General features: G+C 39.8%; 1 protein-coding gene across 9 annotated transcripts in view; it reads left to right on the top strand.

Moving 5' to 3' along the window:
* Positions 1-25,978, top strand: part of LOC125706611 (zinc finger protein 536-like) — a 121,757-nt gene that overhangs the window by 60,725 nt on the left and 35,054 nt on the right. For all 9 annotated transcript variants that reach the window (XM_048973362.1, XM_048973359.1, XM_048973361.1 and 6 more), the window contains 2 exons: positions 11,269-11,424; positions 15,038-16,711. In XM_048973362.1, coding sequence (XP_048829319.1) covers positions 11,269-11,424; positions 15,038-16,711 — 1,830 coding nt within the window. The remainder of the gene's footprint in view (positions 1-11,268; positions 11,425-15,037; positions 16,712-25,978) is intronic.

Raw genomic sequence — 25,978 nt, 5'->3', positions numbered from 1 at the left:
GTGCTGTTCTTCAGTCTTGTGTAATAAACAGGGCTAAACTGCTCTTAAACCAACGGCACATATAGGTCTTGGTCGCAGCTGATTTAATGGCTCCTTGTGAGCCCGTATAGGCGTGTAAATAAATGATGAGCACTCATTTTCTTGGAGTAAAAATTCTCACTTATTCCGACCAGCTGTGCGTGTTAATATGCTCCCAGAAGCCTAGAACTCCCACAGCAAGTCCTCTGCGCATACAAAAGCTATATGCCTGGTCCCCACTGTCCACCTGTGGAAAGTTTGCGTTCGCTCCGAGCAGCATCAAAGAGCCGCTCGCAGCTCGCAGCTGCCAAGCGTCTTGTCCCCTGTTATTAGACATCCAGCTGTCAGAGAGAGGCAAGGAGAAAGGAGGGAGGAAATCTCTCACCAGCCATATGGTACTAAGTTCTTCTGTAGCACAGCATGCAATGGATTGCTTGCTGCTGCTCCTTAGGCAAATGGCAAACTAATACATCTCATCACTCTCCTAATACCAAGCTTTCATAGAGCACTTCCTTTAAAAATAAAAACCCTGCCATTTTCATAATGTAGTGATATTGTTTTTATTGTGTTTGGGTAATATCAATCGGTTTCGCTTGTGTGTCTTATATGTTCGCTTGGTCATAAGCTGCATCTTAAAAATAAAGCAAGATGTCACCAAAATGTGGCACATCACAAATGTTGTAGGCGAAGGATGCAGGAGGTCTAGAACTAGGGCCCCCCTAATGTTTAAGTGTTAAGAAGGAGAAAGTAGCTAATTAAATTAAGCTGCCTTTCCCCATGTGCCCCTCTTAAAACCCAGATCTGGACTGAAATCTGCAGTGCTGTTTATTGATTGTGACTGTCGCATTGGAATAAATTGACTCTGCTGTATTGTAGGTAGGAGGGAACAGGCTGGGATTCACTCGCCATCAGCTACCCACAACGCGTGGCTACGCATGTGGCCACATACGCTACGCATGTGGCACTCCGGCTGCCTTTTGAGTCATTGGTACCATGTATGTTACTCGTCATCCTGCACTCAGCCATCCTGTGTCAATCCCTTTGCTTTGTAGTGAGGTGGCAAAGGACAGATGGACACTAGAAACATTCATAAATACAGCCTTGCGTTGACTTGCATTCACAGTGGACACAAGCCATTTTGGGCTTATCTCCATATTGTAGCTGTCCATCATATATACATTATTACATACATAATGTCATACGTCATACTGCCCCCACCTTCAGGAATTTGTCAATCAGTGTAGATATACAGACTTACGAATGAGTTGCGTTCCGAATAGCCGTTCGTAACTTGAAATGATTGTACGTCGTTAACATCATCATTTTATGGGTATACGCAAGTACAAAGAGCTGGGATGCTGGGAGTTCGGACGCTACGCTGCTGTGCGGTGGGAGTAGCGGCCAGAAGTCGTACTAGGTGGGATTGGCGCGCAGAAAAAAAAAGCCCAAGGAACACAATTTGACCCGGAGTCCTCTTCGTTTGTATGTCTAAAAGTTCGGAAGTTGAAGTTTGTAAGTAGAGGATTGTCGGCATACAGTACCTTACATAAGCCTAAGTAAAGGAAGAATAGGGTTGGTACTATCTTTTGTTTTATATATTCAGAGTGAATGTTTGTCAATCTTAACCTGAGAAGATCATGTGAACGCAAAGACTTATTAAGGTGTTTGAAAATAGGGTCTATTGTCAGTGGTCTGACCTTTTACTGACCCATGGTTTACCTGCTTTTGTTAAGCCTCTTGTAAAATCTATCTTTGTGTATGTGCCTGAGTATGTTTTTTCCCTGACATACATATTCTCAGCCAGGAAATTGCTACATAACCCGTAAATCTCATAAACCTGAGCCATATTTAAGCTACTAACTAGTTCCAGTGTAACATTATAATTAGGGGAAATGAGGTACCAGCGGAGATTAAACGTACGTAGAAAAGGCAACCGGCTACCGATAATTTGTACTTGTTTGCCAGTCCGCCCTGGCAGGATTCTGTCGCTGTGGATCATAAAGGTGTAGTTGCTTGCAGAGACGGTGTCTGTGAGAAGCCAACCATTGTGGCACCCTGGAGAAAACCCAGTTCCTGCCAAGCCCCAATGGCCTTATGTCTCTCCTCTAACAGTTGTCCACTCTGCCCAGTTCCTGCATCTCAAATCCTTTGATATCAAATCTCTTTTAACTCTCTTTGTTAATGTATTCCCTGCTCTTCTGATTTAAAATACTTCTAATACAACCTGAAAAAGTAGTAGGTACTTTATGTTAGAATGTTCTGAGGGCACGTATGTGGTTATATTTTAAATGTTATATGCATCTTACATAATATGAAGTAAAGCAGTGATTATTATATAAGATTATGTCATGCGCTATAATGAAACAGTCTTTTATGAGTATGTGTGGTGTTTGGCAGGGGTCAGGAGGTGAAACAAAGTCAGGGAGGAGCTCTTGTACCCAAATGGTATAACAGCAGTCTGTGTTCCTGTACTGGAGTCACAAAAAAGAGCACAGTGTGTACCCTTTTTCGATATTTCCTCTGGGAGAAGTACTGACCTCATTTGAGAGGACCATAACCCCCGTGACATTGAGGATTAAGACATGGAACCTTTGTGGATTAATTAGGTTTCGAAATTAATTCATTTGGATGGATAGAAAGCGATATTTTGGCGAGCTGCAGTTCAGACTATAGCTACACTTTTAATGTTCAAATATATACACAGATTTATATCGATATTCATTTGACATTTGAATTGACAAACTGTTCCTGATACAGTAAACACGGAGTCAATGATTAGAATTTTTTTATTTCATGTATAAAAGAATTCAAATGCAATGGGCAAAACCGCTAATACAATGCATGCAGTCCTGAAAATGTATCCTGTCAGATACCATGGAAACAAACGCTCTTTTATTCACACTGATAATTTAGTTCATCAGACACCTTTTGTTGCAGTTAAGCACATATGTTATTTGATGTGAACTTTTTTGTAGAGAGTATTGTTAGTATATTTTGTACACAAATATTAGAAGTGATAATTGAAAACTGCTAAAGTGTCTACTTTCTGCGTGTAAATAAGGAAGCCACTGTCTCCAAAGGCCGCATCTGTCTTTCCCTGGGGTTGGGGTTAGTTTGAGGTGTTAGTATCAGGGTCACGGTGCTTTTTCCATTCACAGTTCTGGCTGTTCTGGCCCATATGGGTGATATGAAGTTCAGATTCAATGCGAATCTTAAATTAAATGTACATGTCAGAACCGGCTGATCCATCAATTCCTTTCTCACACATGGATAAAGAGCAGTCCATGGTCAGTCTGTGCTGTTTTTGTGGTGGGGGGGTTGTGGGGGGGTTCCTTTAACTTGTTTTCAATTATAAATTTTAAATTTAAAAATTTTTTGAAGGTTAGAAGAGAAACAGATTGAGCCATTTAAAGATTCAGTGAGTCTGGCTCCTCATGTTATTTAACTGAAGGATAAATACACAAGGCTAGTATTGGCAGTCTATATCTGAGCTGACAGGAACATGCTAGTCATTGGAGACGGGCTGAACTGTGCTGTGTAGAGTGCAGTGAGCTTCAAACTTGTTAGACAGCGGGTTTGTCAAAGGATTGACAAAAGGATTTAGGGCAGGAGGATTCAGGGGCAGACTCAGAAACCTGGTATCTACTGGGGCTTCTCATCATATTAACTTCAGCCAAGTCTTGGTTGATCTGTGAGCCCTTGAGGACAAAATGCCACATCCCTTGGCTTCTTCTTCAGGTGATGTGCTGCAAAATGGCACTATCACAGCTCTCCAGTGGCCAGAAGCAGGTGTATGCTATTAGACACAGAGATGAAGTCCAATGGAAAGAGGATTCTGGGAAACATGAAATCCGGTTCTGGCTTCACTAAGCTCCACACATTCAGCTAATTTTTGTACGTCCTGATGAACATACAATATGATAATGTAATTGTCCTGGTCTAGTGAAATTTGAAAAGATGCTCTTTCTGAAGTTCACAGCGTAAGTTTCTTGATTCATTTTGTTTATCAAATTTCTTTCAAGTGAATCATGCCTCCCTTTCGATGATTTCTATTTTTGTGAAGTTCATTTTTAGTCCCGGTTAGTCATGGCGTGAATAAATAAAAGTCACATTTTATAAACTTTTATATTAGTTGTTATGTATTTTAGATGTATTTCCAGGGAATTGCCGGAATAAGGCATGATTAAAATAGTAATAGTAAGATTTTTATTCTGCACTAAATGTGTACTAAATAAATATTGTCCCACATTTACTTCTGTATTGAATTATTTTTGCATGAGGCACTTGGCAGACACATGTGTAAAGCTAGAAATGCTAATATACATGCATTTTTAAATTATATTTGAAATTTGAATTTCAATTAAAAGTTTAATGACCGGCCTTTGTATTTTGATATTGCATCAATGTAGTGTGAAGAAGGATGGTTAATGGGCATTTTAAGAAGCAAACTAAACGAATAGACAGAGGTTACTTATTTTGTTGCATTAATGGAGCATTAAAATGGACAGGTGAAGCTATAATTTATGGCTGGTGACGCTCTTGTCTCGCATGTCCCGGTGGTGTCATTGCATCAGGGCTTCTAAGTTGTAAGAGAAGCCAGCAGGCAGACTAACGCCAGTATTCTGGCTATGCGCTGTTGATGGATGTTAATTCTGACTTATCTTATTTTTCCTGGGAAGCTCCTTGTATCTCTGCTGCAGTTCTTTAAAGTCTGTGTGGGGAGAATTATGTGAATGGGGCGGGGGGGGGGGGGGGGGTTGTTTCAGGGAATCTAGTATCCCCTAAAATTAAAGCCACGTAACAGAGACTGATGAATTCAGTCTAATCTCGTTAGACCCATTGTTTTAAAATAACAGTGCTCAGTTGATGAATCCTGGTGTTTTTTGTTTGAAAGATCAAGTCCTTCCAGCTTCCACATTCACCTTCCTCGAGTTGGTTTGTTTTCAAAGCCGTGGACTTGGCTCACCTTCTGTGTATCCCATTTCTGACCATATTTCAAGCCGAAATTAAGTATGTAAAAACCTTTTCCCTTTAAAGGTCAGACATTAGTGCTGGTAAAAATTGATCTATGGATTTATGAATTTATTTTGTGTTAGACCTCCTTTTGTAATGGAAGATTCAGTCAGAAGCTTAGCATGGCATTGTTTCCCTTTGACAACACTTCCGCTAGACCCACTGCAGCTGTTCCCCAGCTCACAATGGCAGATTAATTGACACAATCATGGACTGCTGGCGTCCGCTCAATACGCAGGTCTGCACTGGGATAGATAGGTAAATCCTATACATGCATTTCATGACAGAGAATATACTCATGACGGGTTTCATAACTCGACATATTTTGTTTCTCACTGGTCAATTCAAGCCAAGAGTCTAATTGGAATGAAGCATTTTAGGAAGTGTTTTAGTAGAGCGCTCATCTTGCTGCTTTCCTCCGAAAATCCATTGTTATTAGCTCAGTTTCTAATTGAGATTCTACAGACCAATCCCTTCTTTTTCTTAGTTAGCTCCCTGACATTTTAAACTGTCTATTATTCTGCTCTGCTTTCAGGCACAATGCTGGGTAAATGGCAAGTCGAGAAATTATGTATCTTTTTCATACAGTTGTCCATCAAGTGCTATTACAAGACCTTACTACTTAAACCATTACAGTGTGCTCTGATCTTTATAGATTTGTCTTCTTATTTGCCTTCCCTGCCATTTCAGGGACACACTCTTTTTTAACTGCTGAATTTTATTTTACTCTTATGACCTTGAATTATTTCCAAGGTTAGCATTTATTTCTCTTTAGAGGCAAGTGTAAAGATTATGCAAAGTGATGCTCTTGCAATGCAGTTACAAGTTTATGCATTTGGCGCATGTTCTGGTGCATTTCTGTCAGTTCGGTGCATAGTTCCTGTACTTGTGCACGTGACTAATCTGCGGCATTCCTTTTTATCGATTGTGTACCGCTTCTGCAGGAATGTAAATATCTTCCTTAAAGTACGAAGGAGCTGTAAAGTAGCTCTTCCTTAAGTAACCTTTAATTATTTAGTTTGTACCAAAATGGCTGCCCTTTTCACTCTTTAGGGATATTACACAATTAAAAAAAGCCACAAAAATTGGAAAGGGAGCAAAAAAATCCAAATTAATGACAGACATTGTGGAGTGCAATTCTGGCTCCTTTAAAACGGAAATATTCTGATTAGAAACAGCTCAGGGATCCTCTGAGGTTGGTTGGGCTCATTTGATTTAATGACCTATTTCCTCTGTGTGTGCCACAAGTAGTTAACGCCAGTCAAGGTGCCCAAAGTTCCCCCCACTGGATCACAGTGCGCCGACTGAGGAGTAAGGAGAGGAAGTGAAGGAGCCACAGCGCAGCCAATCAAAGCTCAGATCCCCCAACTTGTCAGCGGGAGTTAGCGAGTTTATGGAGATGCGAGCAAAATCGCCGTGCTGCTGCTTCCTGTCTGACGTTCACTTTAAAGGTGTTGATTACTGTATTATCGTAATATTGTATATAGCACAACCATAACTACTAAGCATCTGCTCACTTCAGTCTCGTACCGCCTCCCTTTTTTCGAAGCAGTGACAGCACTTACAGTATCATTACCTCACACTGTAATTGTTTTCCTTTTTTTTGGAAATTAATACATTTGTGCACCTGCAGAATTTAAGTTTGTGAATATATTACAATAATAACAGATACACAACATGTTTATACTTTATGGCTGCAAAAAAGTGATGCTTAAGATTGTTTACCTAACAACTGCCAATACATATGGCATTAAGATCCCCTGAAAATGTTATCTATCCATCCATCCTTCCATCCATCTATCCATCCAACCATCCATACATTATTCCAGTGAAGGTGATGGGGGGGCATCGGTACACTATGGATGGGATGCATGGTAATACATTCTATTAATTAAGTATACATAGATAAATACCAGTTGTTGTGGATATAGAGGTACACAGTACAGAGGAATTGTACATATTTTAAGAATCATCCTTTTAAGTTAAATGTGAAAATATCGTCAATAAATATAATGGGAACAAAAGGATGTCACAGTTCAAGCTGAATCATGAGTATTTAATTTTCCAATATCTAGTCATGATGTAAATTTATTTTGGGTTTTGGGTCCCATTAATTTGTGCTAAATGTCAAAGATCTTCAGAGATAAAAGATGTGACATGTAACAGGAGACATACGGGATTTTTTTTTTTTTTTGTGAAAATACCAGAATAGTTTTTAGTCATATAAGATGGGGTCTATTAATAGTTGAGTCATCAGCGCAGAGATGTTCTGAAATGGCAAATTGTTAGATCCCTAATGGTGATTATTTTTCTCTGTCAATGACCTTCATAACAAATTAACATTCAGGCAGGGGAGGGGTATGTTCATTTTAATAGGAATACGCACAGTGAAACATCCTTCTGTTCAGGCTTGCATATATATGAGAAATGTAGGTTGGGAGAGAAGATGGGCTTGACAGTCAGGGGCCATAGTTGGTTATTGTTTTGTTCTTTTTGAGATAAAGGCTATTTTTATTATGATAACTACCATTCTTGCATGTTTGCACAGTTACAATACTAATACCTACCATGCTATCATTAAAATGTCACAACATGGAAAGTGGTATTCTTTAAAATTTTGATTATAGGTATATATACCATCTAATTTTACACTGTACATTATTATTAAAATCTGCATTTATTTTTTTCCATGTGTTTTTTTTGTTATATTTTACCTTTCTGACAAAAAATAGGTGTTAATCTAATATAATGCAAAACTGATGTTAGCCTCGAGTGGCTTTTTTCTTCAGCTGCTAGACAAGGTATAAACTTCAAAATGAGATCATGAGTTATTCCTATGATGTTTGCTCTGCGGGTTATACATGCTAAACTATGACTCAGTCATTTGTGGAAAGATTAATGTCCTCTTTTGCATTTTACCTTTGTTTTTGAGTGAAATAAACAGCTTCTCTCTCTCTTTCTCTCTCTCACACACACACTCACTCACTTCTACATCCCTGTAAAATTAATTCATGGATATCCCTCCCAAGACAAGACTGAAACTACCCGGCCTTAGCTAATGATAAACAATCAGGTCTTGCCAAGGGGGAAGGGGGGGGGGAATGAATATTTACGCTAAATAACATCCCATTCTTTACATCCTAAAGATTCAATGTCCCAGCAGATCAAGCCTATAAAACCTAATTGTTCTCTCTCTCTCATATAAACAGGCGTCTCCATTATCATCCAAGTCACAAACTATTTTTTTTAATCAGCAACTGTGATCAGGCAGCATAATAATAAAATTAATAAGAGCTCAGTGCTTCTTTACCTTTTTTTTTGAAAGGGTTGAAACAGACTTCACAAAGAAAACAAAGATGGACTGCAGCCAAAAAAAAGACTTATGGCATCGTTTCTGGCTGGAAGGCTGCACTGGGCTGCTAGCTGAGTCGCTAACCCACAGCTAAGCATCCAGTCATTCTCCTTAACATGCTCATTCCATTTGTAGTGACCTGCATATAACGTAAACAACAATTTTGATGCCCCAGATGCATTCATAAAACATACTGCTGATCCATGCATTGCAGGTGTCGGCATGTCAGGTGCTGTAATGAACTACGGTACATACATTATTTATACCCTATCAGTTGTTAAATGTGGGGTAGGTGAAGCTGAAAGCAGAGCTCTGCTCAAGATTTGCATTAAAACGAAATCTTTGTTAGTTAAACCTATAGTTGTTTACTTTTCAGACACACTATTCAACCTTGAAAAAATTTGCTATATAACTTCAGTCTATATATATATATATACTTTGTGCAAGGTTCTGTAGCTCTGCTATAGACAATGGAAAATTGCTCAAAATTGTTGTTTTCCTGTAGCTGTGAAAATGTTTTATTAGGAGAATGATGAACACCTGCCTTTAGAATGTCGTTCCCAACATCTCCCGAATGCCATTTCGCTTAATTGACTTGGAAATGGCCCAAATGTATTGCTGAATGCAGTCTAATTAATATTAATAATAAATGCCATTATTAACATCAAAGAACATCTGGTGCCCCTGTTTACTCACAAGCCTTATATGTAACACATTTTGCGGCTGTTTCATCTTGCAAACATTGTGTAGTAAACATTTTATTTATTTATATTTTTGACACATAGGTCAGAAAAAATGCCCTGTCCGGGCAAACGAATGATACAGTACGTGACGATAATTTAATGGGGAGGGGTTGCATTTTGTTTGTATTAGAATATTCTTTTATTTTGACATAATATCCAGAAATTATTACGTGGCTGTTGCTGCGACACCAGCTGATGTGTGCGCTGGTCCGAGTGCCTCAACGTGTCTTTCAGGACCTGGTTACCTAAGGTGTGTGGCCAGCAAATAACGTTCATTTAAAAATTCATGAAGTCGTTCTTGTCAGGTAATAAAAGCAGCAGTAATGCAGCCTTGTTTATTGTTAATTGGCGTGCGGTCACTAAATACTGGGAGTTTCAGATCCCTCAGTAACAGCCTATATCATGCACGTTTCAGCGACGTATGTAAACCGCAGATTTATTAACATGCATGGGCCTGGCGTTTACAAAGATGGCAGCCATCCAAGTAAAAAACAGAGCAGTGTATTCGCCGGATGCTATTATACTGATATTTATTAAGGATGTGACTCCTCCCCCACCTCGTTTTAAACGCTAATGTATCGTCAGTAGTGTCGTCAAATTTTATACTCTCCCTTGCTATGCTAAACACTTTAATTCTGTTCCTTTTGCCTGGTTTTCACAAAGAGAAGAGGTCAGTGGCTTGTCAAAATTAAACCCTTTATAGGATATTTTTTTTTTGTCTTTATGCTTCCCTGTATTCTTGGCTTGTCACATATCAGTAATCATAATCATTTAATAATTATGCTCAGAAGTGTCATTTCAAGGGCACAGTAAATGGATTGTGTTTTTTTTCTTTATTTTTGGAAACAGGGTGTGGTCTGAGTTGAGTGCTTCAACAAAAGCGTGAGCCGTAGTACTTTTTTTTTGGTTAAGATGGGAGTGCACGCTCACACTTTGATCAGACTCACAAACGCACACTTTAACATGTGAGCACATGCGCCATATTGCGAAAACACACCTCTCACAGCCCCTCGCAAGGCAAGCTGAGTGCTTTTCTGCCTCGCTTCATCACCCAGGCTTTCGAACAGAATTCCAGCCTCTCACACAGACTCACATGCATGCCGGGGGAGTGCGTCAGAGATGCCTGCATCTCTGAAGTGTGGCTCACGCTTTACTCTTTGTGGGATGGATAAAGCATTCGACAGCAGCTGGAATAACTGATGAACTGTCACTCATTTACATGACTGCTGTGTGACATTTTGCCTTTGTTCTTCGATGCTATGGTACCTTTTATTACATGCAGGTTTACATGTATGTATACATGTATGTATGTATGCTTCTGTGAGTATATTTGTGTGCGATTGCAGGTTTTGTGGTACATATAATTTAATTTGTTTTTTACATCTCTAACACGCACAGGCAAATACACACATCTCCACAATGTGTAAGGTAACCTTCAAATACCATAAATGTCCTACGCAATAAACCGTCGATATTTGTGGTTATGTGATGCCATATGACTTTTACAGTAATTGAAACGGTGTTATTAAAAAGCCTGAATTATTCACATGAATTAAGCCAAAGAGGGATTCTTACCATCACCAGGTACAATTGGTTTCTGTTCATGTCCTGGATGCGGAGATGGTGTGCTGTAACTTTTGCTTGGCTCACCGCACTGTACGTTATAAATTTAAGTACAGCTTTTAATCGCTAAACCTGTTTATTGGCAAATTGTATTTGTTGGTTACCTGGACTTGACATAAATGCAAATATGATGTAGTCTAGCAGAAGTGATTCCCAGTTACTTTTTTATATGTCTTGCAGAGGAGGTGTCACCTAAGTCAGGAGCTACAACCAGCAATAATCCCTGATGACTTAGCTACTGTTTTTTCTTGCATTGTTCATTTTAATACAATCCATCATAGCCCACCAGAGAATGATAATACTAGGGATGAAGGATCCAGATGAGAGTGCTTTGGGTCGGTTGGGGCAAAATGAAACACAAGACTCATAAAACAGATAGTAAGAGTCAGAAATCTGTCAGGTTGAAACAGGCAGTAAAATGGCGGTGACATGCCGCATGTGCACCTCGCTTTGCGATCACCGGCTTCGGTGAAAACGTACACCTGTCAAGTGAAGTCTGTCTGTGTCGTCTCTCTGTAGATGCCGGGGACGAGTCCGTAAGGCAGGTGGGATTTGCTTCGCCCCCTACCCAGCACAGAGAGAGGGTACCTGCATCTGCCACAAAGGACTGCCCCTACTGTGGAAAGACATTTCGGACATCTCACCACCTGAAGGTGCACTTGCGGATACACACAGGTACGCTGCATCACCGGCTGCCCTCTCTTTGCCCTTTTTTGGGCCTAATGGGCCAGAATAACGTCCCTTTCTTTTGCACTTAATGTATCTCATTATATAGCAGTTGGCATAGGCTGGTTCACCCACCCAATCACTTATCCAGTACAGGGTTATACTAAGCTTAGAGAATATCCCTGGAAGAAGCCGCGGAATAGCCGGAGATCCCCCTGGACAGGATGCCGATCTATCACATAAAAAGTCACATTCTCTTTCATTTCAAACAACTGTCAAAGCTCACAATTTTCATCCATTTTTCTTTTATACAGATGATCTTTGCTGAAGGTGTTCAGGTTACAGCGAGTGCCCCGCTCAGGGGTACAGTGACAGGCCTTTTCCTTGAAATGGAAACCTGTTTTTTTTTTGCAAGGCTGCCTCAGAACGACTAAACCGAGCTACCTTTGGTTTTGCTTTGTCCTGAAGTGCTTTGGCTCAGCAAAAGAATGCAAAATGTCTCATGTTAGTAACAATGGAACAATCCACTATCTGACTTTTATTTATACTCTCAGTCACAGGTTGAAATCCTACACTAAAGACGTCTTGTTAACAAATATAAATAAACAGAACAATTCCTCACCTGAAGCTGAAATGTTGCTATTATTGTTTGTGTAAAATAATTTTGTATTGAGGCATTGAAGTATTCCATGTAAACAGTTTAACCACATTTGTTAACTTGTTTTTTACTAAAGGGAAATCTTTTAGTTGATAAAGTGAGCAGTGATATTTAATCACCTGAAATGTGGTAAATAAAACATTAATCGATACATCTATTTATGACCTCAGTAGGAATCGGTAACCACCAAGCTCTGGTTTGGGTATTTACATTTGCTAAGCAAACCCTTAGATAGTTTACACAGCACCTTGCTCAGTGCTAAATCAGTACTGTCCCTCGCAGCGTTTCAAATGTTTCAGAAACAGCGAGGATGTGGAAACCACTCAGGCTGCTCACTGCTTCCCCACCGGTCCTTCTGTCCGTTGTCTAAAGAATTCTTTTGTCATATTTCAACTGGTTCCCCTCAAGATTTTGTACACAATTTGGATCAGACTCCTTTGTCAAAGAAAGTTTAAGCCCAGGTTTTCAACCACAGTGTTCAGTGCACATTTAAGGAGAGAGAGATTTCTTGAACCCACAAAACAGAATATTTATTGTAGCTCTGAAAGCGGCACTGATTTAGTATGTGCTAAATAAGGAGACCACCCAAGCCACAACTCTAAATAATGAACGCATACTTCAGCTTTGAAGGAAAACTGACTATTCAGTGTCACAGGAACTTGTAATAGCCTGAAATAATCAGGAATCTTTACCCTGATATTTAGAATACAGTTCATTTAAGCCTTTGTCAAAGCAACTGCAATTAGAATGTTTGTTGCTAAAAAAAATTACAAAAATGCCACTAGTACAGCTGGACAGTTCAGTATTATGGAAGCTTCTAATTTTATCGCCTTATTTTCAGATGACACAATGTGGCGCATCAAGTAGCATAAGGGCATACGCTGCATAAACAGCTGCATCCACTTTATGGTGCTATTGTCATTATAATGTTCCCAAAAAACGCGTCCAAGTATAAAAATTATCTCCATTTAGATGATCACAGTTTTGTAAAAAAACAAAACAGTAAGATGCAGAACTATTTTTATAGCAGCGTGAAGCAGACCTGCAGATCTCCATCAAGTACAAAAACATGGTAACTCAAACCACTTACTGCATGAAATAAAATTCTAAAATAATGACACACAAATATTTTGTTGAAAGGTACGACGTGAACAGAAAATTCTCTAAAAGTTAAAGAGCTAATGTTACAGTATTAATTTCCACTCCAACACCGAGTAGGAAAATATCCATTAACTAAATGAACTCCAGTTTCTAGGTTGCTAACGCTGTGCAGTATACAATGTGAGCCACAGTTAATGAACACTGTAGTGGGTGATATTTCATTATACAAATTAATGTTCACATTTTAATGGGAAAGTCACATAATGAATCTAAGCTTCAGTGACAGCAATTAGAGACACAGATTGTCCCCTTCTGGACAAAGTGGCGTTTAGCAGTAAGCAGCTGTGGAAATCTTTTCACTTTTTACAGTGCATCTATGTGACTTTAATGCTTGACTCTCAGCATGTAGTCGCAGCTTTATTCAATATCCTGAATGACAAAGGGTGGATTTAAAGATAATCAATGAAACAGGCTTTATGCAGTTTTAGTGCAGTTGCAAAGGTTTATAAAAAATTAAATATGTTGACTCTCTCATATCCCAGTAGTGAAGGACAGTAATCACCATAATACAATGTTATAATAAAAACATATACTACGCTCTTTATCCTTTTCGTCTAGCTTTGGGTGTTTGTTGAGATGGCGGTAAAAAGTGGATTAACACATCCTTAATTATCTTTAATAGTAAAGTATGCAAAAATGAGATAAAGGCTGTAATTCCACAGAAGTTTTGATTTATGATGGAGCAAATTGTCTTATCAATCTACTTCCCTCAGCCAATGGATTTGTACATATTTAACCATTATATTATAAGCAGTCCGTTAGGATTCAAAAATTTCCTTTTTCTACTGCAAAAACACGCATGAAAATAAACTTATCGATCATATATTTACAGTCCTTGTCACAAATAGCTTTATTATCAGCCCTGAATTTTAAAACTCCATCACTTGGTTTCTTCTGAAGCATTATTAAATGCAAGTATACCTCTGACTAGTTCTCTGCTGTTAATATTATATTGATTTTGTATCTGCAAGCCTTTATTTGGGAACAATGCAGTAGATCTGCAGATCTTTCCTTTTTTTCTTCCTTTTTTCTGGAATGGTGCCCTCCAAATAATGATAAATTACTTGAGCAGTATGCCATTTGCTAATTATATCCATGATTTACTGCAGAGCAAGACTTGAATCATTCAGTTCAGTCTTGCGTAACAATGCAACGTTCAGTCGGAGCAGAAATGGTTTCCATGTGTACAATAGTACAGTGTATGTAAACACATATATGGAATATAAATAAAAATAGCTTTTGCTATATATGGTAATGCAGGCATTTTTTCATTCAATATTTGTTTCAATTGTATATATACAGTTCCTGCTGAATAACCATCCATTTAACTTACCATCTGTTCCTGCCTCCACCCAGTCTCACCTCCATTTTTTCCTTTACCATTTCATTTGGGGATTTTACACCTGCTATAAACCGCATTGATTAATAAACTGATGAATTCTAATTTTAGAGCTGCTTTAAATTGGCATTTCACTTAAACATGTTTCAAACATAACATTTACTGCGTCTGAGAATGATCTTTTTTCGGCATTTCTTTCATGTTCTCTATTATACAATTGAAAGGCCAGATGACAGGAATATGCATATGCTGAATGAAAAATATAGGACATGATAGTAGTGATAAATATTAGACTTTTCTTGTTTTGTCAATAGTATAATTCTTCTACAAAATTATGCAGCTGGTATTAGAATGAGAATGTGATGTTAGTTCACTCTTATGAGGAATTTTGTCTTTATATGGAGTGTTTATCGGTTTATTTATTTGGCTGTTTGTTTGCATGTTTCTTTCGTTCACCCTAACAGGCGAGAAGCCATACAGGTGTCCTCACTGTAGCTACGCTGGGACACAGTCAGCCTCGCTGAAGTATCATCTGGAGAGGCACCACAGGGAGAGACAGAATGGTGCAGGCCCGTCATCCGGACACTCCCCTGAGCACAAGGAGGAGCAGACAGGAAGCAAGAGCAGCCTTTTTATCAGACCAGATGTCCTGCGTAGTGTCTTTAAAGGCACAGCCAGCAGCGTGGACTTCAGGGCTGCTTCGGCACTGCCCCACCGGTGGACCCCTCCTGGGATCATGGCTCCCAAGGACCTGGAGCAAGACTGCCATAGAGGGCCTTCAGAAAACCCCTCTGAGAACCTGAACATCTCAGATGGGTTATCAACGAGCAGGCCGGCAAGCTTCTCCGACCTCAGCCAGGCCTACCACGGGGTGCTGGGAAACGGAAGCAGCTTCCAAGGGGCCCTGCAGGCCTTCATGGACAACTTCACTCTGACTTCCTTGAAGAAGGACAAGGAGATGAGGGAGAGCCAGCCGCCAGCGCAACAGCAGCAGAATTTCAGCCATGAGAGCGGCGACGGGAAAGCCAAGAGAGGCGAGAATAGCGGGGAAAAAACAGATGCTAGGCCTTCCAAAGGCAAACCCGAGAAATCACAGTATGAACCGCTAGATCTATCTGTCAGGCCAGATTCAGTATCCCTGCCAGGATCCTCCGTCACCATCCAAGACAACGTGGTGTGGCACGGCTGCTTGTTTTGCTCCTTCAGAACTTCCTCTGTAGAGCAAATGGTTCTCCATTTGCAGGCCAATCACCTGGGGAAAGGCAAATACAAGGAGAGCAGTTCCTTGGATGTGAAAGTCACAAGCAAGGAGCTAACGGCCGAGTTTTCCCCCGTGAATAAAGGCAGGCTGGCTCCAGCTGTTTGTCACCCTGGCAATGAGGCCATCTCCTCCAAGCAAGGCCCACATGCAAATAAAATGAACCAGCACGAAAGAAGCAAGGAGCCTAACCATTTGAACAGCGCCATCATGAGTGGCTTTCAGAATGACTTCTACAAGCAGTTCAGTGTGTATGAAACTCCACGACGACAAGGTCCCCAAGGATTTGGCGCTATGTTCCCCGGGTCGCTTGATCAACAGATGCAGGTTCCCGAGACTCTGTGCCGGAAATCTGCTGGTCTGAGTGGCAGCATCTCACCCACCGAGGAGCCGTCCGACAAATCGTCTGACGAGATTCCCTTCGGCGATATGGAGATGTCCACAGAGCAGGAGTGTTTAGAATATGACAGACTTGGAATGGCAGATGACAGTATGGAGCCCGTCACAGAGCCACTGTCGTCTAAAGAAACAGAGGATGAGCAGGAAGAGGAGAAGATGGAGGATGAGGAAGGCGGGGGGGCCGAGGAGTTGGCGAAGGCGTCCAGTGAGATTGACCTGAAGGTGGCCTCGAGACTAGAGGCTCCAGTACCTCCCCAGCCTCCAGTTCCTCCGCGTCTGGAGAAGCGATGGCAAGGCCTTAGCCTCCTTTCATCTCATGGAGCTCCCACTGGGCTGCCACAAGCAGGCCAGGCCCATCTTGAGCAGCAGATGAACATGTTGTCTGTCCTGAGGGCGTACAGCACAGAGAGCCGAGCGGCGTTCAACGGCATTGGAAACGGCTCAAACGGCACCAGTGGCACCAAGAGATCAGACATATTTGGTGAGTAGCTCTTTTTTTTGGTCCCCTACCTCCTCACATCTGCACACATTTACTCATGACATTTGCTGTGGCACAAAAGAAAAAAAAAATCATTTCAACCTTATTTCAAGCAAGTTTACCAGCAGTCTGATTTGCGAAGAGCAATTTAAGTTTTTATTGCTAATTGATATTATTGATGTTGTCATTAACTTGGAAGGATAAGAGTAACCCTGTTTGCAGACAAAGAGCCTATCTACCCTGCCCTTGTCTTCCTAAGCAGCACAGTCACTTATATTCAGTATGTTTCAGTATATTTCACCATGCGTGAAATTTAGAGATTTGTAATACGTATATATCTTTATGTTGTGAAAAATGAACTATCCTCCTAAAAACTGTATCTCCTAAGGGAAAAGGATCACTTTGAAATCCTGTTGACATGAGTGCCATGTCATGTTATGCTAAAGCAGTATATTCCGCAATATATAAAATGTGCTTTCAGACAGGTGTATAACAGTATTTTATTATTCATTCAGTCCAAGATATATAATCTTTTAAAGCTTGTTTAAAATAAAAACACAAATAATAAAGACATTATTATTATCATCATCATTATTATCATCATCGTCATCATCAACATTATCATTATTATTTATTATTGTTGTTCTTATTTTGTTGTAACATACTAATATATAATTTCCATATAAATGTTTATATTTCACCGTGTGTAAATTTGAAAACAATGTTGAATTTTATTATTCAATTCGAAAAATAACGTGCAAATCAAAATAAACCTTCACATTTAATAGAAGTAGTATTAGCAAAGACAAACCAAAGTTATGTCACGTATAACTGTCGCTTGTGACTGTGTCGTGTGATTGTCATTTGCAGCAAAGCGCATCCTTTGTGAAGGGTTCACAGCCAGGTTGTATTCCATATTTAAGTATGTTATTTTCTTTAAGCATGGTAAATGAGAACACATTACAATGCCCCAAATTTGGGGTAATTACAGTAGGCGCTCTCTGATTTCACTCAGTAATGTCGAAATAACGCATGTATATCTTTTAAACTATCTCTAAGCTATGAGATTTTAACTCACAAATATAAATGTTTTACTACATGGGTAAACATTCAGTTCATATTTGCAGCAATAGGCCATTGTTACATTTGAATGTAGTGTCTTATTAATTGCATTCCATTCCACTATAAAATGTCTTGCTTAAATAATAATGCAACCTTTATTAATTAATGTACTTGCAATTAAGGCAGAACTTTGTAAAAAATGTCTCCCCTCTGGTTTAAAAAAAAGTCATTTTAATTTCCTGAATGGGTCAATCTTCGTAATGAAAATGAATACCAGTTTTTAATCCCCTGCTAATGTCTGAAAATGCACACCTATTGTGTTTTAATCTCACTCACAATCAAAAGCCATTTTTTAGCTGTCTTTAATGCAGAAATTGCGCACACAAACTCTAATGGCTGTCCTTTTCAGAGGTGCTTGCTGACTGGCACATTTGTAAACCAGATTTCTTCCAGTTTCAGTCCTGCTGTGGTAGACAGGAAAGATAGAGATGTTCAGAGCAGGACCTCCCACGCGGCGGTGAGGGCTGAGTTTAAATCAAAGGTTGGGAGATATCTTCTCCCCTTTGGATGTTCCCCAAAGCAGCTTTCATAAGACTTCACTGTATACACAGCTTAGGGTGGCAGAAGATCGTAAAGATCATAAGGGACAACCTCACCCCTGTCCCACCCACCGACAGGCAGAGCTTAAACTCTCTAATCGTCGTGTCCCCTTGCTTACTGTATAAAAGTACTTTCTTGCCTTATTAAGCTCTGTGCGCTGCCAGGTGGAAGTCAGCCAAGCAGTGCTTTAACCTCTGGATTCATCCTCTTGGCAGCATCTGCCCACTGGGTTCATGAGGTTTTAAAGGTGACATGAACAGAGGTTGACATTATTCAGGGCGAGGGACACACCAGACAGCAGTTAACAGCTTTTCACGCGTCCAAAGTGTTACACTTAGAGACCCGTAGGCAGGTGGACATTTAGTTACAAATTGACCTGAAAATATGCCATCTGATGTATTCCTTCCATAGTGATGATTATTATTATCATTATTATTGACCTTTAATTTTATTAAATCTGTTAACTCAAGAGATACTTTGAATAACTAAATGGTGATAGAATGTAATCGAATGTGATAGAACTTTACCCCTTTTGGTGGATACGATGAATTATGAGATGGAAAAATCGGATGTGTAATATAATACTTAAGTAAACATATAACATCCTCAGAATAGAATATGTAGTGTTAGTCAAAGGTACTGCGTTGCGTCTTCTGGTGTGAGCAGTCATCCTAACAGCTGAGTCTCTGTTTGAGTGCGATTGCTGTGTTGAAGACCTGCCAGCAGTTGATGTGAAGGACCTCTCAGGAAATCCAAAAAAGCTGTACCGCGTTGTGCAAATTTTTGTGTCCTTTGTCCTTATGAGTCTAAATTAGACGGGTTCAGTTGAAAACAGCACAGTGAGAACTTAACAATAATAGTCTAGAATTATACTAAATTGCATGCATGCAATACAGATTCTGTAGGTGCATATTAATAGTACGGGTTTGTAAAAGGTCTGTGTAATAAAAGAAAAAAGAAAATAGCTGCAAGGCTATCAGTCAACTTTGTTTATGGGCCCCAGTTGTGAGGAAATAGCGCTCTATGTACAATTACACTGTGGGAGGTCACATCCCACCCACATCTCCAAAAAAGGGCCAAGCCTAAATAAATTACTTAACTAAAGCCAATGCATAACTCAGTTTTCTGTGAAATTTGAACTAGGCGTGTAATAACAGACTAGGTAATAGGCTAGTGGACACACATGGAAGCCCTTATTTGGTTTTCAAGTTATTTGTTTGTTTTAGCTAACTAGCTATTTACGTGACTGCTTTGAGCCCACACGGTGTCGCCCAATTTGGCGGGCAGTCACCAGGTCAAACCGTTGTGGGACAATATGCCTGAAGTACGCACCCTAACAGTCCACTTGCATCAGATATTAAAGGGGGAACTTGGCCTTGACATGATCACGTTCACATATGACCATGGAGCCTCAGAGACCTGGGTCTACATCTGCGTCATCATCATCGTCATCATGATCATCAATATAAGCGCCTTCTTCACTGTCAGCACAGTGCTATCAATGGACCTTCCCTTCCATGATGGGTCAATATGGCACAAGACTGATAAAAAAAGCTGCTATTTAAATGGTAGAAAACTCATGCCAGTTGGACTGGGCAGTTCTGTGTGGCCCATTACGAGTCATTTTCAGGAACAAACCGTGTTACTGCATTGTGACTGGTAGAAGCTCATCATAGATCATTCTTTCATCCCATCTTAACTGATATCATCTTAGCAAAAAGTATGTATTCTTTCAGGTTTTCTGATAATGGGAGAAATGTATTTTAAGCTACTTAAAATATGCAAATTTATTGACTAATTGAGTGATGTTAATTTAAAGGCAATCAGATTTAAATAATAAATTATACCAGAAAACAATTTACAAACTATTACTTCGAAATCAATACATGCCTCATGAAATATACATTTTAAAGGCAGTAGTAAAGATTGAATAAATTAAAGATGAAATCATATAAAATTAGCCGCTATTTAAATAAAAGCACATGCATTAGGTTACTGTATTATGTAATGATAATGCTGTCCTTTCGTGCTCAGTTATGTTGGCTATTTATTGTTTATTGCTAATTCAATTAATGGAGCTATTTGGTGCTATAAGGATTAAGGCAGAAACAAGTAGGCATGAGTCCAGTAAGCGTGGCTGTATTCAACGTGCAGGAACTCTGATAGCAGCGTCATAAGCAGCCATCCAATAATAAGTATGGTAACTTCAGGGGTATACTTCAGAAGAAAGAAGTAAAGCACAGTAAAAGCATGTCCTGCAGACTCTCGCATTTCATTAGCACATTACCCCACCTGGTGGAAGCGTACGGAACCTGCCCTGTTTGTATGTCCTGTGCGCAAAAGGACACTGCCTTTTGGGGGGCAGTAGAAGGGAAATATTCATGTAGCTTGTAGGTTTAGCCCCTAAGAGAGCTGCACGTTGCAGTGTGTTTACTCATGGCAGCAGGAGAGCAGAGTGGGAGGGGGGAGGGGGGTAGGGCTGTAATGAGAACAGAAACACACACTGTCTGTGTCAGACCCATAAACTATGTAAAACACATAAATGTGTTCGAGGATGTGCGATATTTTTAGCTTTTTGACAACTTTGTGTGGTTCCCTGTACGTGCGGGGGATCGTCGGAATTGTATACTTAACTCTAATGGTGTCGTTGGTGGCCAATTACTTCTGTCAGGTTGGAGAGGTCTAAGGTTTGCTCCCGCTGCATGGGACCTGACCCGGAGTTGCAGAGGTCGTAAATGGCGCAAGGCTGTCAGGCCAGTGGCAGGCTGCCGGCACCCAAACACTTTAAATTATAGGCCAGTGCAATAAAACAGATCGTATGTGTGATTCTGCCTGAACAGGTTCTTCTTTGGCTATAACGGTAATTAAAAGCATATGGCCCATACACCAAGCACAGAGAGCTCACTGATGGACTGGATTACCGTCTACATTCGGTTCTCTTTCTTCCTCCATGGCAAAGAAGCCCCCCCAACCCCCCCACGTATCACACACATAGACATACGTTTCCTCATTGACTGCTCTTTCAACTTCCTGTACACTAATGATCACAGCCACGAAACATATAAAATCACACCGGTTTGAGTCAGAGAGTCTCCAGAAGCAGCAGCACTCTGAGCTCTATCATCTGTTACAATGTTTTTGGTTTTTTTTCTTTTGAAGCGCAAACCATTTAAACTTGATGTTTTCAGCATAGCATCTAATTCACGTGTTTAATTACCATTTTAATATTGTCTCGTTTGGGTTGAACATTTTGCATTACTTTTTTTTTTTTTTGCAGATGCTTTTGTCAAAAGTAGCGTACATGGGAGGAAGGCTTGGGCAGAAAGTGGGGGGTCAGTTAGCGTCCCCGGGACAGTAAATGGGAGTAGGGGCCACTGGTAATTCTACCCCTCTGCTGCCCACAGGGACAACCACCTCATGTCGGCTATTGTTTAGGTCCACGAAAGGTACAGCTAGGGTATTGTATATTTTCTGATGTATTACCAATTGTCTTTCCATAGCAAACATAAAACTGCATTTTGTATATCTCATATTATGTGCGAGCTGAAGGAGGTGTTGTCCCTAACAATTCAGTTTGTACGGTGCATTCTGCTATGTGTGAAATATCAGGTTTAAGTATGTATTCCAGCCAATCCCTAAGTTATGAATGGAATCCGTTCACTAAAGTCTGTGTTTAAGTTGAATTTGTGGGTGGGTAAGTTCATAATGATAAAATTAACTGCATATCAGAGATGGATACAGCACTTCAGGTCAAGAAAGAAAATCTAAACCAAGGTTTTGTTTTAACCAACCAATTGAGTACAATGAATCGCAGTCACAGGGGACTCAACTAGTTGGCTGAAACAAAACATCGGTCTTTCTCTGTAGCTTGGAACTGAACTTTCCGCTTCTGCTATATGTGGTAACTGTACTTGACCTCCAGCTGACGAACCACTGTAGCCACACAGTGTTTTCACAAGTATCACAAAGTAGTGTGTGTGTGTTTTATTACAAACCATTATATTTAACCAGAATTTTTAATACAGTATGGTTTATGGCGTTTGTAAGTACGAGTTCTCTGTAAGTCAGACACTCTTAACCTGGAGACTGCCTGGATATTGGGTATCGGAGCATGAACTCATAACCTGAAGGTGTCCAGTAGCTGTAGTAGCATTGAGAAGGGTGTTTAACCTGCTCCATATCCCGAAGAGCTGGCTGCAGCTATTGGCTGAGCTGCTAGGTCACATGTTTATGTGGCACTTCCAGTGAGTCAGGACCTCAAAGCCCGTGTTGTGCATTATTATTTTCTCTCAGTCCTGTATTTCTCCGTAACTAAGAGGTGTCGCACGCTGCTGGCAGTGCTCGTTCTCGTCGAGTGTAATGTGACGTGGTGTGATTATCACTCGACGCGAGGTGCAATTTCACATGTGCATTATTACCATATTTAACGTGCACTGAGGTAAATTAACAGAATATCAACTCCCCCCTATCCAAATGCAGGCTAAAAACACAAATACTTTGGTGTTTCATAACCCCTTCAAGTGACACTAGTTGCTCAACCAAAGCTCACTGGTCTGTCCATCCGTCCGTCCATTCCCCCGTCCGGCCATCCATCCATCCATCCGTCCGTCCATCCTTGCATCCATCCATCCATCCATCCATCCATCCATCCATCCATCCATCGATAGTTTAGATAGTAACAATTTACTTGTAGGATGATTCTTTGACATTTGTGTCTATTGTAGATGAAGTACGACAGTGTCAGATATGCAAAGGTTTTTTCTACATTGCTTATTTTTCTGAACAACTCAGTTATTTGAAGTGCAGAGCAATAGCTTCCAGTGCTCTTTCTTAGGCAGGTTGTATTTGCTGAAGTGCTGTTAGCAGTTACAGCTGAATGGGATGCAAAGATAGACACCTGCTTTTTTTTTTTTGCTTCTTGGAGTGACTTTATGGGTCATGCTACACCCAGGCAGCATCTGACATTTATTCTATTTAGTCACATATGAAATGACCATGACCTACTGTAGCACCAAGCACAGTTAGTGCCCTTGTCCTGTAAAAACTAAAGATGCTTTATATCATTATAAAACGTAATGGGTTATTATTTCAAATGTAATACTTCTCACAAAGCCCACTCTCCAAGTGGGTCTCATTAAGATCATGCTCAAGTTTCCCAGGTCTGGAGATGGGTACAACTTTCTCATGCATTTGCAGTAATATGAATCAGCCTTTTAAAACAGATATGATTACATATTGATTCTGAAAGGTACAGTATCTGAGGAGCCCTCGTTGTCTCTAACAGTGGGGCTTTTGTTAAGGGATAATCCAATAACTGCCCCTTGATCCTTTCTGCTTCAAGCACATTACAGACTATTTATTCTGGAATAAATCTTACTTTTTAAAAGTCCTCAGGTTTTTGATATATGTAGAGCCATTTATAATGAATCTTTTGTGCTTATATTTTTGTCAGATATTACGTAACTTTTGGTTGTTTTCTTTTTAGAGATATATAATAGACATGCAAAGAGATAGATGTTTGAAGAGCTATTACTTTTAGATGGACTTGCTTTTTAACATAAACATATTTCTCCTCCATGGAGAGAATCTTGTGTCTGCAACTGAAAATATATATCAGACAGAGAGGGTCACGGGCCTCACTTGCTGTTTGCCTAAGCATTAGAGTGGCTGAGGCGCCTGATCTCTGCGATTGTGAACGTGCTGTGGTTGTTGGTGACAGCAGGAACAGCCACCTTCCTCAGATGTTCATTCACCATAATGTCTGGAGTTTACAAAGAATGGGGCAATGAAGGGAAACACATCCAGTGAGTAAAACTAGACGGAAGGATGGAAAGATGGAAGGATGGAAGGATGGAAGGAATAGGCTACTTCATGTATTTATAGTTGCTCTGAAAGTTGTATGACATTGATTTTTTTTTCCAAGAAGAAAAAAATGCTAGAAAATCTTGGACTAGTAAATGTATAAAGGAATGATTTCAAATGCGTTTAACTGTGTTTTGGTGTTTTACTTTGCCAGTGTATCCAGTTTATTTGCATTTTAAATACTTACAATTTGAAGCGGATTTTTAAATGCCAACATTTGAATTAATAACAACCATCTACTGTAAGAATCATGGGACCGGTCTTCATTTCTGACATTATATCCAAATTGGTTGAAGCCAAAAGAAGAAACACAAACACACAGTCAAATTCAACTGCACAGTACTTGTTGTTTGTACTTTTAAAAATACATCACTGCATATGCTATTCAGTGTAAGTGGATGTTTGTGCACAACTTTAAAAAAGGACATTTGAGACAGGCAAACACAGCACAAAATTAAATGACTGTTTTTGCTACGGTTACTCGCTCCTGAAATTTACAGTAAATCTATGCTTGAAAGTCCTTCATAACTTTATAACAGGAGGATAAGCATTAAAGGCGTTCCACTGTTAGCTTTGGATTTGCAACCGTCTGTTTTCTTTTGCTTGGAATTAAAGCAAAATGCACGTCGCCGATCTGGTTTGGCGTATCACTGGGAAACTGTGACTCGATTTCACTTTCGTTCAGGTGCTGCTAAAAGTTGACAGCACAAAAAAAAAAAGGAAAATTAAAACACTGATGTATTCTTGTAAAAACTTACTTACTCTCAGGTTTGACGATATGCTAATGATTACCAAAAAGACTGACCTGTGCTTTCCAATAGGCCACATTTCGTGATGATGATAAATGTGTCTCTTGGAAAATGTGCAAACGAAATGATAGGAGGACTTCTTTCAATGACTACTGTTGAACTGTAACAATCCTTTACATTTTTTCTAACAAGAAAAGTGAAAAGTAAGATACGTAAGATACATAATATCCGTAAGATACGTAAGATACGTAATACATACATATAAGTGGATGTTGTGTGGCTTGCTGTCCTGTTTAACTCTGTAATCTCTCTTATATTTCAGTGTTATTTTTTTAATTTATTTTTTGTGGGGGTACTAATGTTAAATAGACACCCTTTAATGCATGTATTGAATGTGCTGACACATATTAATACAGGTATTTGTATAACATTTCTGTACAGGTTATATTTTTATTCAGATTCAATCTGTTGTTTATTCCACCACTGAATTTGAAATGCCCCCTATGAATTGCTTGTTGATTTGCATATAAGCCACCATTCTTTATTTTGTTGTGAAGATTACATCTGCTCCCTGGGAATTGTTGGCCATCATTTATACTCCTCCTGCCACCCCCCACCCCCCCCAGCCCCCCATGGGATAATTTTATCCCCATACAAGAACCCTTGTAAAAAACAATACTTTCTTTCAATTACGCTCCGGTCACAAATGACAGGAGCCACAGGTGTATGGCCATAATTACACATACACTTAAAAATAATGTCATTTTAACATTTAATATCTTTCCAGGAAAAACGCAAATAGCTCCCTTCTAGAGTCAGGCCACTGGCAAAAAGGCCTAAATCTTATCTGATATTGCTTAACTTAATCATATGGCTCTTAAAACCAGGACACTAGCAGCTGGGCCTCAGTAATATGCACGCAATATGTCTGTAAAATGATATGCTTTAATTTTGAGCCTGCGTTAAGCAGCAGCGAAATCTGGTTATGCAGAGACAT

Source organism: Brienomyrus brachyistius, chromosome 13 (genome assembly GCF_023856365.1).
Source record: "Brienomyrus brachyistius isolate T26 chromosome 13, BBRACH_0.4, whole genome shotgun sequence".
Taxonomy (NCBI): Eukaryota; Metazoa; Chordata; class Actinopteri; order Osteoglossiformes; family Mormyridae; genus Brienomyrus; species Brienomyrus brachyistius.
The sequence above is the reverse complement of the archived record's forward strand: the minus strand, read 5'-3'. Positions and strand labels throughout refer to the sequence as shown.